We start from the raw sequence: 14045 nt of genomic DNA, 5'->3' as shown, positions 1-14045 counted from the left end.
TTTTTTTTCTATACGTTTTCTAGGCTAATTAGGCATTTAGCTAATATTTCGGCTGGCTATCATCTCCAGTGTTTTCAGCTTTTAGCCGACAATGTTTGTCCTAAGGTGTGATTGAGTTTGACACCTCTGGGCAAAAAAAATCTAGACTCATTTTTAGGGCTTATAGCAAATTCTGAAGCATCAAATTTGTTCTTTTGTGACACAAAAAGAATTTAAAAAAACGGTTAATGCAACAATTTTACTTATTTACTCAAGAAAATATGTTCCAAATACCAAAGTTAGGTAAGTGAGAGGAAACCCAGATCCAGGAAAGAGTCAGAAGCACATTTGTTGTAGAGACCAACAGGTTTATTTAAAAACCAAGGCTATAAGGCCCAGCAAACTAGAACAAAATGAGCAGACACTGAGATCTTCAGCAGAGTTCCTTAAATATATAAACCTAATAACTGAAGTGCAGGCAGCTGTGACTGATTAGCAGGATCCCCAGGAGAATGGGTGGAGTCACAGCAGCCTGCATAGGAGCAAAAGAAAAAAAAAACTCAAAAGGTAACAGAAAACAAGTGGAACATGAGAACTTATGCCAGGGGTCCCCAAACATTTTCTTGTGAGGGCCACATAGCGGTTTCCATCTCTTATGTGGGGCTGAGATCAGTTTGTAGACTAACAGAAGAAGTGTAAAACATGCAGGATGCATCCAAACTCCAACAGTTAATGTTTTCCAAAAAGCCACAGATAACCAGTCAGAAGTAGGCTGCAAAAGAGCAGAATAAAAAGTCACTGTGGCTCCCGATCGCATGGCCAGACTGGAAAAAACAAAATAAAAAAATGCATCTCTGATAGAATTCAGGGGGCCGGGCCAAATGTGTAGGGGGGCCGGATCCGGCCCACGGGCCGTAGTTTGAGGACCCCTGCCTTACAAAATGCCACCGTGGGGTGATCTAAATGTAAGTCTCTCAGCAAATTCTGCAGGTTGTCGTGTTGCGGCATTTGTCATCGGGAGGCAGCAGTCGCATTTTTACGTGGCAGGAAGAGAGGTTTTAAGAAAATGTTCTAATCAGATGCAACCGGCCAATTTATTGACATCGATCAGGACTGGATCAAAACTTAGACTTTAACGATCCTTTAAAACCTGATCCTAAAGATCTGCCACCATGTTTGATTTCCAGCCCACTAATCTCCAGGATCAGGATTATCCAGTCCATCAGAACCAGAACCAGGATGAGGATAACTGGGACGAGTTTCAGTTTTGACGTTTGAGTGGCTCGGTTTTCTAACCCCTCCATCCTTCTCTGGTCTGCTCGGAGCCCAGCAGCTGCTCCCTGGATAAACGTAGTGTACTTAGTATACTCTCCAGTACCACACGTATACTGTAAGTCTACTACATTTCCCCAGAGCGCCGCAGATCAAACAGGCGAGCGGCGTGAAACGTGACACCTCAGTCTGGTTAGTTTCATCATCCCGACCTCCTTCAGCTGAAAATGAGAAGCTCCTGGACCTAAAGGTTCATGCAGAGCTCGACAGGAGAAAGACGGTTTGGAAGCAAAGCTCCAGAGGATGCTGCGAGTGTGAAGTGGGGGCGGGAGGTGAGAAGAAGACACAGGAGAGGCGGGCGGTGGAGCTGACGTCAGGAGAGATCACAGACACAGATGGGGATCTCCAGACTGCAGAGTGAACAGATCCTCAGCTGCTCCCTCAGAGCCCAGGAGAGACGAGTGGAGGACAACGATCACGTGACGCTGAACTCCAGAAAAATGTGCTGACGTGAGACGACGACCACGTCTGCACGTTTCAGTCAAACATCCTGAACTGAATCTGTTTTTAACTGAGATGGAATCAAAGAAATTAAGTAAAAATACAGAATTTTAAATGTGTTTTTCTGTAGTATTTTTTTAAATGCAGAAACAAAACTAAAAAAGAGACTTAATATGGAAATTTCTAAATTTACTATTCAGATTTACAATCGTGTAGAATAAGGTCAAAAATGTAAAGTTTGCTTTATTGTTTTATAGATATAATTTATTTAATTTTTGTCTTTTTTATACATATTTTCCATTTATACTTTTTTCTCTTTCATCTTCTATCCAGGGTGGTTTTTAAAAGCTTTTTCCACTCCCTGTATATTTATTTTATTTATTTAACCCATGTACAATTTTATCCCCTGTTCTCCTTTGTATTTTATTGTTATAAGTTGCATGTTTGATTTGTGATAAATAAATAAACAAACAAACAAACAAGGACAAAGGCATCAGGGGAGGGACAATGCCACCCCTAAATGTGATTACCTAAAAACTGAAAATACATTTTTTTTAATTAACTGAAGAAAAACACAAAAAAACAACATAAATAAATACAAAAATAAAAAATAAATAAACAAGGACAAAGGCATAGGGGAGGGGCAATGCAACCCCCCTAAATATGATTACAGAAAAAATAAACAAAAAGAAAAAAAAAGAAAATTAATTGAAGAAACCCACCATAAAAAAACAACATAAATAAATAAACAAATAAATAAATGACAAAAAAATTAACGTTAGACAGACAAATAGACATGAAAAGGAAAAAGAAATATCAGCCTCCAAAAAGCACAAACCAGTAGCTTTTTCCACCTCCTAGTACAAGCAAAGGTTAGCATCAGGAAAAGTATTCAACCTGAAACTCATAGTGCAACCTTCACATCTAGAGTTCCAGTGACCAACTCCAATGAAGAGTCTTTGTAAACGTACATATAAGCTCGTTTCAGTCTTCCGTATTTAAAACTTGTGTTTATATGTCTCTGTGTGAGTTTTTAAAGACCCACTTCAAAGAAAGTTGTGTTTTTGGTGTTTCTCTCTTTTCTCTTAGTATTTTTTGGGGGATGGAGAACATAAGTAAGAGTATTTCTTTATTCAAATCATAAAAAAACATGAAAACCGGCGGCTTGAAAAAGCTCAGGTTTGTGATTCAGTCACTGCCATGGGCGTGGCCAAAATCTGCCTTCTCCACTCCAATTCTTAATCATCCACTGCAAATAAATAGATCCGTGAACGTTTTCATTTTCTTCATCTGAGCTGAAATCCGTACAGCTGGATGACTCAAATTCGATAATGTTAGCTTGGGTTTGTGAGGTGCTATAAGCTAGTGGGAGAAGGAGCAAACAAAGGAATGCTGGGAAATTAGCGCAGCTACCTTTCGTGACAGTAGTCCCGCCCACAACTGAGGAATGACTTTCTATTAAGCTTCTGGTTCTCTGAGGAAAATATGTCTTAAAAAACATAGAGGCATTTTGATTTTAGCTGAAAACTGCCCAATTATATTTAAAAGACCACTTTGGCTTCTACTTCATCTGGATCTATGTTAGTTTGGGGATTTTGACTTCTACTTCTACTTCATCTGGATCTATGTTAGTTTGGGGATTTTGACTTCTACTTCTACTTCATCTGGATCTATGTTAGTTTGGGGATTTCTGCCAAACCAGGGTTGGATTACCACGGCAACAAGGGTGTTTACAGTATCTGGCTTTGTTATGTGGGTGAACGTGCTACTGCCTCATGACATTTGCAGAAAACAATTCAGAAATGACACATTAGCACCAGCCTCCTCATCTGCTGGAGCTTTTTAGGAGTTTTAAGGAGGCGAGAAATGAAATGACAAATGCTTCAGAGTTCCCTTTTGCTGCGGGAATCGAACGTCGAGCTGAGTAAAGGTGGAAATGCTGCACAGAAGGACGCGGTGGATCGAGCAGATGGTCTCTACAGTTGTGGCTCCCACCATGAAACATGGAGGAGGAGCTGTGACGGCACGACGCCGTGGGTGGGCCGGGTTAAAACAGACGGGAACGAGGTTTAATCAGGAATTAGTGTAGCGCTCACTGTGACCAACCGGCCACGAGAAAAAAACACATCCAGCTACGATGAATCCACCAATAATACAGAGAGAATGAAGAAAAAGTATTTACGCCCTTCTGTTAATGCGTCATACTCAAGTTTTTCTTTTTTCCTATTCAGATTTTTATTCTTGAACTGAACTCAAGAGTTTGATGATCAGACATTCTCTGATGAATAAACTACCACAAATCCATATAGCACGCCCACATCATCACACTACCACCACCGTGTTCACAGTTGTCTGATGTTTCTCCACAGGTTTTGTCCAAAAGCTCCAGATACTTTTGCCAAATGAGTCAAAAACTTTTATAAAAATTTATCTTTAAGGGGATTTGGTGGAAGAATTTCCAAAAATGAATATATTCTCCATTAGGGCTGCCACGATTTGTCGATTAGTCATAACTATATGACTATGTTTTCATCTTTTACAGCAATTTTCAAATATTTTGGGGTTTAGCTAATAGTTCAGCAACATGCTAACGTTTTTGGCTAATTTTTTTTCTACTGGTGGGTTTTTAGGCTAATTTAGTGTTTAGCTTCTCTTTTAGCAACATGCTAATGTTTTTGAGAAATTTTAGTTAATGGAGGAATTTTAGGCTATTTTTGAGTTTAGCTGGTATTTAATGTGCTAGCTTTTTTGGCTAATTTGTTATCTACTGAGGTTTTAGGCTAAATCAGAGTTTAGCTTCTATTTTAGCGGCAGGCTAACATTTTTGACTAATTTGGTTTACAGAGGAATTTTAGGTTATTTTGGAGTTTAGCTAGTATTTAAGCAATGTGTTAGCTTTTTTGGCTAACAAGTACCGAGTTTTTTTATGCTAATTTGGACTTCACCTAATATTTTAGCTACATGCTAACGTTTTTGGCTAATTTGTTATCTACTGAAGATTTTTTTTTTGGCTAATTTAGAATTTAGCTTCTATTTAAGCAACAGGATAGCATTTTTTACTAATTTAGTTTAGTTGGGAATTTTAGGCTATTTTGAAGTTTAGCTAGTTTTTAATCAACGATCTGTGGGAACAAGCTAGCTTTTTAGGCTAATTTGGCATCTACTCAGGTTTTTTGGGCTAATGTGGAGTTTAGCTGAAATTTAAGCAACTCATAAAATATTTTTGCAAAATTGACATGTGTTAGGGTTTTTTGAGCAATTTTACTACAATTTTTTTCAGAAATGTAGGTCAACTTCTGTGCTCTTTCATAGTTCTTTAACAAAATTTCCAGTCTTTTAGCAAATTTAACATTTTGCAAATAGCTTGCATTTTCAGCAAATCCCTTCATCAGTTAAAGTAAAAAGCTTCAGCATCTTCAGCGACTTCTTTCACAAAAAAGCATTCGCACTCACAGGTAATGCAACTTTTCTAGTTTTTGTTAGCATTTCGCTTAAACACTTCCAGTTTAAAGCTAATGATGGTTAAGATGTGTGTGTTTGGATCCAGTTTACACATGATCCCATTAGTCGACTATCAAAATAATCATTTGTGGCACTTCTCTCCATAACGTCAATCAGATGAAGAAAAGGGTTAAACTGATTTTATATTTCGATGATGATGTTGTGTTTTTTTGTTAAGCTTTGGCTCTGTGTTGGTTCACTCGTGTTTATTTTTTTCCTTTCAGTGAACGACTCTGCTTTAAAACCAAGGCATGCTGGGAAAATCTGCACCACTTTGCCAAAACAACGTCAGGTTCCACCTTCAGCATTGAGGCTGAGGAGAAACCACAGGAGTTACGTCAGCTGACATTTACCAAAGCTAAATTTTGGAAATGTTGGATATTTACTACAATAAAGTTATGAAAAGTGAAAAAACGAAATGATTCTTAGCCCAATATGATGCTGACTTTGACATTTTTTGACCTTTTATCAAGTTTCTGCTTGGATTTGGTGCTTAAATGTTAGAAGTTTCCTGCTGTGTTTCTGTGGGAGTTGAACCCTCAAACTGTCAAATAATTCCCATTTACACAGCTTGATTCATTTTCAGATTTACTTCTGAATTCAACAGTCCATCACTTCTGACAGCCTCCATAACACTGCAATAGTTTTAAAGCGAAAAAGAAAAAAAACTCATTTCATTTTTTGAGAACAAAAAAGCTCAAAAAAGTCCAAATCAATAGAAAGTTGTTCTGGTTTGGAGCGTTTGTGTTTGTGTGGCTGTTTTCCCCTCAGAGGAGATGCTCTGACTCCACTGTGGCAGCAGGCCACTCCAGTTTTCCTTCATTTACGGTTATTTTCCAGTTTTTGGTCGACACTGGTATCATTTTCAAAGTGAGGCTGTAAAACGCTGTGTACCCCCGATCTATATCGCACTAAATCAGCAGTTTAGAATTAAATTATTGATGAAAAGTATGTGCTGAGGCAATAAATGACCGACTTGTTCCCACTGCACTCATTTATGCCCCTTCAGAGCCCCCGATGATGACTCAAAGCCTCGTTTTTCTGGGAGCAAACTGTAAAAGAGTGAGAGAAATGTCCACTTTTATCATTTGTAACAAGAGAAGAACAGCTAAAGTTACTGATTATTTTCTATCTAGTCTTGTAGCGTTGCACGTACGAGCTCTCCTTCACTGAAAAAAGTGAAATGTTAGATCAATTAACAAATTAAAATGATTAGCTTTCATCAGGTTAAAATTTTGACTTGATAGTTTATTCAATTCAAAAATGTAATTTGATAAAAAATAATATTTTTAAATGTAACAAATTGCAGAATTTTTGTTAAATGATTGAACATTTCACTTTTACAGTGTTGTTTTAGAAGATTAATACTGCTGAGTGGATCTGTTGTTTTTACACATTTGACACAAAATCTTCCAAATTATCCAAAACAGCTAGTATGTGGTTTAAATATGTGCTAAATGGCAAAATTAGCCTAAACATTGTCTAATGTCTAATTTAGCCAAAATAGCTAGCATAAAGCTAAAATATAAGCTAAACTCCAAAATAGCCTATAAAATAATAATAATAAAAAAAACGCCTAAATTAGCTGAACAGCTAGCAGGTAGCTGAAATATCAGATAAACTGCAAAATAACCTAGAAAATGATGAAGTTATTTGCTAAAAACACAGAAGCTGATAACTAGCTAAAATATTAGCAAAGGGCCAAATTAGCCTAAAAGAATATAAAAAAAAAATTCTAAATTAGCTAAAACTGCTAGCATGTAGCTTAAATATGAGCCAAATGCCCAATTAACCTAAAACTGGAAAAAATGTCTAATTTAGCCAAAATAGCTAGCTAAAGCTAAAATATTAGCTAAACTCCAAAATAGCCTATAAAATGCTGAAGTTATTTGAAATGGCGGGTTTTTGTGTGAACCTCTGAGTTTGGCTGCAGCAATCCAGTAGCCAATAGGAGTCATCTGTTGTAGCCAGACCACTCCTGCATCTCACCTGAGCTGTAACGGTAGCTGTGGGAGCCCAGAGGAAGACTTTAGGCAACTGGAGAGAAAAACTAATTTCCTTCCATAAATGATCTGGAAAATAATGTCACCTAAGCGTGTATTCGGACTGGACACATTTGGTTTGCTTCAAGTGAACCAGAGTACGTTCCTAGAAAATCTAGAACAAATTTTCAGTCAGAATACACCCAAGCGGACTCTGGTCTGGGACCAGAACCACTCTCGGACCCATCTTTCGAGGTGGTCTCAGTTTGTTTCCAAATGGACTGATTTCCGGCTCACTAGACTCCATGCTCGGAGTGGAACAACTGGACCAAATGGCCACCGTAGCCTGGCATTATGGGATGTAAACAGAGAAGACAAATAAGGATGTCCTACCTTAAATGGCTGAGGTTTCGTGTCTCAAACAGTTTTCTGATGGTATCTATCACCTTCTACTGCCAGCTTTCCTGTCACTGCCCTCCATCAGGATGTTGTGTTCACCTGATTGATTTTTGAACATCATTTGATCTCAGTGAGACTTTGTTCTTGTGCCCAATAAGAGCTGAAAGGCCATTCCAGAGCTGTCATCTTTGTCACAATTGTTGTCACATGTCCTAAAGGTATTTTTAGGACCTGAAGTCCAACTATTATCACCTGACAGACAGCAAGCAGTGTGTTCCAGATTCACCATCATTTCTTGAGACCACAAGGCAGTGTTTGGGATTTCCTACAGTTTTAGAGTGCAAACAGGGTAAGGGACATGAAACTAATACGGCATGAAGGTCCACTCTCCCCAGCCAGCAAGGCCAAGTGGCCCCATATGGTTTAAAAGTGGGTTGCGATTGGGCTTGTCCACAGTTTCTGTGGTGGCCCCACCTGTGTTTGCACACATTGGCACTCAATGGATTAGCTTGCTGCGCTAGCCAGCCGCCCAGTGGACAGCTTAGCATGCTAGTTAGCACTGCTGTATCTAGCTAGTGAGCACTGATCGCTCCAGTGTATCTAGCTAGCAAGCTTCACTGTAGCGAGCTCCATTGTATCACGCTAGCTAAGTCTGTTATATCGAGCTAGCGAACTCTGCTGTAGCGAGCTAGCTAGCTCCATTGTACCGAGCTAGCTAGCTCCGTTGAATTGACCTAGTAAGCTCTGCTGTGCCAAGCTAGCGAGCTTCATTGCATTGCGCTTACTAGCTCCATTGTATCGTGCTAGCAAACTCTGCTGTATCACGCTGGCTAGCTCCTTTGTATCAAGCTAGAAAACTCCATTGTATCAAACTAGCGATGTCCGCTGTAGCAAGCAAGCAAGCTCCATTGCATCGCACTAGCTAGCACCGTTGTATCGAGCTAGCGAACTCTGCTGTATTGAACTAGCTAGCTCCATTGTATCATGCTAGCTAGCTGTGTTGTATCAAGCTAGTGAGCTCTGCTGTAGCGAGCTAGCTAGCTCTGTTGTATTGAGCTAGTGAGCTCCGTTGAATTGAGCTAGCGAGCTCCATTGAATTGAGCTAGCGAGGTCTGCTGTTGCAAGCTAGCGAGCTCCATTGTATTGCGCAATCTTGCTCTGTTGTATCAAGCTAGCAAACTCTACTGTAGTGAGCTAGCTAGCTCCATTGTATCATGCTAGCAAACTCTGCCATAACTAGCTAGCTAGCTCTGCTGTATTGAGCTAGCATGTTCCGCTGTAGAAAGCTACACACTGAATGCTCACTGAAGCCAAGATAGGCAAACACAGGTGGAGCCACTACAGAAACTGTTGACAAACCCATCCGGGACTCCATTTTCTGCCACTGTAAACCATGTGGGCCCTCTTGGCCTTGCTGGCTGGGAGATAACTAAAGGCTGAAAAGTGGATTCTCAGATCTGACACCACCAGATCACCTCAGTCAATCTGGTCGTTTTTAGGAACCTGATCACTGAAGCAGTTTGGAGGAAACATGAAGGTCAAAGTCTCAAAACAAAAGATTAAAGAAAAGAGTCAAACATCCGAGAGAAAGATCACAGAGATGAACTTCTGGTTCTGGGAATATCTGACAAACCAGAGGGTGGCGTTTCTTCGAGGGCGTGAATCTGCGCAGCGCTTGAAGTCTTCAACTCGCCTCAACACACTGCTTCCATAGTCATGGGCTGGGAGGAACTGAAGACTGAAAGCGCCACGCAGCGATGCCTCCTCCGCGCTCCTGCTGCCCCTCCGGTTAGCCGCTAAATCCTAAAGGCTGGAAATGTGACGCCCAGAACCGGTGAGGACGGACTGATCGACCACGTGTGGTTCTGGCTGATAGCAACATCACGATAATCAAAGCGGCGCCACATTTAGAAGATTAAAGGAAGTTTCTGCCTCGCCGGCTCGCCGGTCACCTTCAGCTTTTCCTCCTTTCATCAGAACACCTTGTCTCTAACTGTGACTCACAATTGATCCTTTTCCCGCCTTTTACTCAACCGAACATCAATCCTCAGGTTTTCACGAGTTTGTTTTCTGTTTTTTTTCCCCCAAGTCATCTTTCTGTCAACAGCGTCCGCCGTCCTCTCTGCTATATTTCCATCACTTACAGTCCCCAGCAGCTCCTTCATTTACTCACTCAAACGCCGTTGAGGAAAAGCGACGCGGCGTGACAGATTACCACAAACAAAACCCTTCAGAAAGCATCAGCAGAAAACACCAGGAAAGGCTCAATTTAATTTAACACAAAAGAGGAGAAATAAATCAAAGATTGATGTCTGAGAGGAAAAGCAAACATGCTCACGAAGAAGGAAGCTAACGCCGCAAAAAAACAGAAAACATAAATGGCTTTTATGAAGTGTGAGCAGCAATAAAATCAGTTCATTGGAACTAAAAGTCTTCATCTGTCATTTTTTTTTAATAGAAAGGAGTTTACAATTTTTGACAAAGGTTCACATGACTTCCTTTCAAAATAAAAGAGACTCTGTGTAACAGAATCAAGTCAGAGCAGCAAATATAACAGTAGGTAATGTGACGTCTGGGGTGATTTTGGAATAAAAAACTAATGAATACAAATCTGTAAATCTAACTAAAATTAAATAAGAGCTAATTAAGTGAACCATAGATATTTTTTAACCATTTGGCGCATTTAAAATCCTTGAATTCTGTTCGATAGACAATCCGCCTTAAGCACTAGTGCGGCTTAAGTGTGAATTCTGGTTGTGCTTACACAAAAATCTGTCAAAATGTTCAACTTTGGTAAACTATGAACCCAAATCGCTTGATGGATTGTTGGAGCATTATGGGTATTGTAGTCAGGAGCCTAAACTGTTTGTAAATGAACTAAATAAAGTTTAACTTATCTTGATGCGATGTAAAATCCAAAAAATACTTTATATTTAAAATTAAAAGCACGTTTTGATTCTTCAATCAAAAAGCTGAAGGAAATTCACCATTTTAATGAAATATTAGAAGAAGAGTCTTCCAAGCATCACCAGTTTACTGCTCTCCTGCTTCCGTCGGTTCTGAATTTAACTAACCAGATCCACAGCCATGACCTCTGACCTCTGACGTCCTCATCAACCACAGCTGGAGCAAACCCAACCAGAACAACAGCAGCTACACAGTCTAACAGGTGAAACCACAGCAGTGAAACTAAACATTTAACACGATAAATAAATCTTATGTCTGAAGTTATTGTCTTTGTAAAAATGTCTAAAGAGATTTCCAGCAGGTCTGTCTGCTCTAAAGTATTATTAAAATCCCGTTAACCTGCTGAAGACGGCCTGAACCGTTCATCGATCGGAAGTCGAAGCTCTGAAATTCTCTCCGCTGTCAATTAGGAGCAGCAGAGCTTGTAAACCAGATTACTCCACAGCCGTCCGTTTCCCCGTCCTTGACTGAGAGCTGCAGCTGCTGCTTCCTGGGAGTGGAAGTGAAGAGTCGGCAGACAGAGTGCAGACTCTTCACTCCTCCTGCAGGTGTAAATCACATAACGCTTTAATTACTGGCCCGAGTGTCACATAATTAGACTCAATCTGCTGCCGGCACGGATCTGACGACGTTAATGTTCAACCAGTCCTGGCTTTTCTTCAGGTGACGTCTCAGCAAACTAAAGCGGTTATAAACGACATTGTTGTAACTTTTCCTTAATTATCCGTTCATGCAAATGATGCATGTTTGCAGGGGAAACGGCTGACAAATGCGCCAATCAACAGCCTGTAGATCAGCTGCAGTGGAGGCTGTTAATCACACGACAGCGCTGCCGTCTCCGGCTCTACAGATGAGTTTTGGCTTTGAAGCAGCCCGGCCTCCGTTTACTAAACATTATTAAACATTCATTCTGGCTGCAGGACAAGCTGTTTATGGAATTTAGGGTAATTAACAGATATATTCTGCTGCTGGCAAAGCTCGTGTCAACGAGGAAACGGCGGCGCAGACAGCTCGAAATCAACGCTCCCAATGTTGTGCACACAGCACTTTGCTCGACAAACAGATGAAAGTTTGATTGTGGAGCCTGGAAGCCAAATATTCAACCTGCCGTGGAGTCACACTTCTGCAGAATCACAACTCGGAGACACGCTGGGCGGGATCAAAGGAAAACTCCGATCAGCTGGCAGGGAGAGCGAATTCTGGAAAGCTGAGAAACAGCCGCAGACAGCCGCGAGCAACCATCTATGCAGCTGAAGCAGAAGCGTCTGGAGGCGGTGGATGGAAACTGATGAGAACCAGAGTTCTGAGACATCGGCTTTGAATGCGGCTCATACAATTGAACATGTGTCAATAGAAATGTAACTAAAACAGCCAAAAAGGGGAAAATCCAGAGGGTTTTTTTATACCTTCAAAAGGAATTTCCAGGATTCAAGGACAATCTGTTCCATACGTGTACAGTGGTGCTGCAACAAACAACTATTTTAATAGTCGACTAATCACCGATTTTTTTTTCTGATTAGTTAACTAATCGGGTCATGCGCAAACTGGATGTGAAGCACACATCTTAAACATTATTAGCTTTAAACTAACTAAAAACTAGATATATAGCATTACCTGCGATAGTTCTAGTGGGAATGCTGTAAGCTGAATTTGGAAGCTAAAGATGCTAGTGCTTATAACTAAAGATACTGAAATTGATAGCTAAAAATCACTGAAGCTGATGACCAGCTAAGACATTACTTAAATGTAAAAATAGCCGAAAAAGCCTAAGTTAGCTAAAAAAAGCTAGCATGTAGCTGAAATATTAGCTAAAGTCCAAAATAGCATAAAAAACTGAAAAAGCCGAAGCTAGCCAAAACAGCTAGCATCCAGCTGAAAAAACTAACTAAACTCCAAAATAGCATGAAAAAAATGAAAAAAACAAGTTAGCCATAACAGCTAGTGTGTATCTGAAATATTAGCTAAACTCCAAATTAGCCTTAAAAATGAAAAAAGCCTAAGTTAGCCAAAACAGCTAGCATCCAGCTGAAAAAATAACTAAACTCCAAATTAGCTTTAAAACTTAAAAAAGCCTAAAGTTAGCCAAAACAGCTAGTGTGTATCTGAAATATTAGCTAAACTCCAAAACGGCCTAAAAAAACCTTAATAAATGCCAAAATAATCCAAAAAGCGAGCAGAATGCTATTTTAACTTTCAGCTTCACTACACTCCAACTCTTGATAGTTGATTTGTCGTCGGTTAGTCGACTAATCGTGGCAGCGCCGGTGTACAGTACAGATCAAGCTTTGACATTAAAGGAGGTTCAGTGTTCTGACTGGTATCCAGTGCCTTGCTCAAGGGTTCCACATCGGCTTAAAAAAGTCCAGGCAGCCACGAATTGGAATCCACTTCCTGATGGTTTCTTCAATTCTCCCCAGATCCAGTCTCTCTGGACTCACTTGCATAAATCCTCCTCCAACATTCACTCTTATGCCTCCATTCTTATTGTTAATGGTTGTAATTGCACCACCAAACTCTAGATGGCAGCACTGAGTTTGTTTTTCTCTTCAGACTTTTCTCAGACAGACGTGAACATTTTCACACTTTTCGAACGTTCATAGAAGTTCAGGAAACAAAGATTTGATCAAGATCAATGAATCAAGGAAACTGAAAGCATTCTGCGCAAAAGACGCATGAAAAAAGAAGCTGAAAAAGTGAAGCAGCAACAGGTTAACCGCAATATAGTAAGGTATACTGTGCACATACTGTACTTTGTAATACTTGTACATTAGTGTACGTTAACCATAAACACTGCTCTGTCACTGAATTATTTCCTTTTTATGTTGCTAAAATATATTTTTACTTTTCTTACTGAAATGCTCAAATATTCACAAAAAAATCCTTCTCAAAGTTTTCATGAATATTTTTCACAAAAGCCTCTTATGTTTCAGCCGACAGACACGGTGAAGTACAGAGAAGTTCTCACCTGTTTGTTCATGAAGATGTAGATGAGAGGGTTGACCACGGTGGAGAACTTGGCCAGCAGCGACGGCGTGATGCTCGCTTCCGGGGTCAAAAGGTCCCGAGGGCCAAAGGTGGCGAGCAGAGCCGCAACTCCGTAAGGCAGCCAGCAGACCAGGTAGCACGCCACCATGGTGACGACCATCACCAGAACCCGCTGCTCCCGGCGACGCGTCACCACCGAGCTCATGCTGCGAACCTGAGAGACAAAACCAGTTCATCTACGATGAGGCCTCGCCAAAACGAAACTGATGTTAATGAAAGAAACATCGACGAAGATCAAATGAAATAAAAACAGCCGAGACACGGAAACCCCGGCAGAAGGGGAGGTCAGCAAGAAAGAATTGGTATATTCTGACAAAATTTATTTTTATGGAGAGTAAAATATTGAAAGTTATTTAAGGTTTAAGTTGATTTATTCTGGAATAATATTCCTGCCTTTTT

General features: G+C 40.2%; 1 protein-coding gene across 1 annotated transcript in view; it reads right to left on the bottom strand.

The window, feature by feature from the left end:
- LOC112151069 (pinopsin) overlaps nucleotides 1-14045 on the bottom strand; it is a 51225-nt gene that overhangs the window by 2067 nt on the left and 35113 nt on the right. Inside the window, exon 3 of the mRNA XM_024279715.2 lies at nucleotides 13567-13800. Within this exon, the coding sequence (XP_024135483.1) occupies nucleotides 13567-13800 (234 nt within the window). The remainder of the gene's footprint in view (nucleotides 1-13566; nucleotides 13801-14045) is intronic.

The sequence above is a fragment of the Oryzias melastigma genome, linkage group LG20, assembly GCF_002922805.2.
Source record: "Oryzias melastigma strain HK-1 linkage group LG20, ASM292280v2, whole genome shotgun sequence".
NCBI classification, from domain to species: Eukaryota; Metazoa; Chordata; class Actinopteri; order Beloniformes; family Adrianichthyidae; genus Oryzias; species Oryzias melastigma.
The sequence above is the reverse complement of the archived record's forward strand: the minus strand, read 5'-3'. Positions and strand labels throughout refer to the sequence as shown.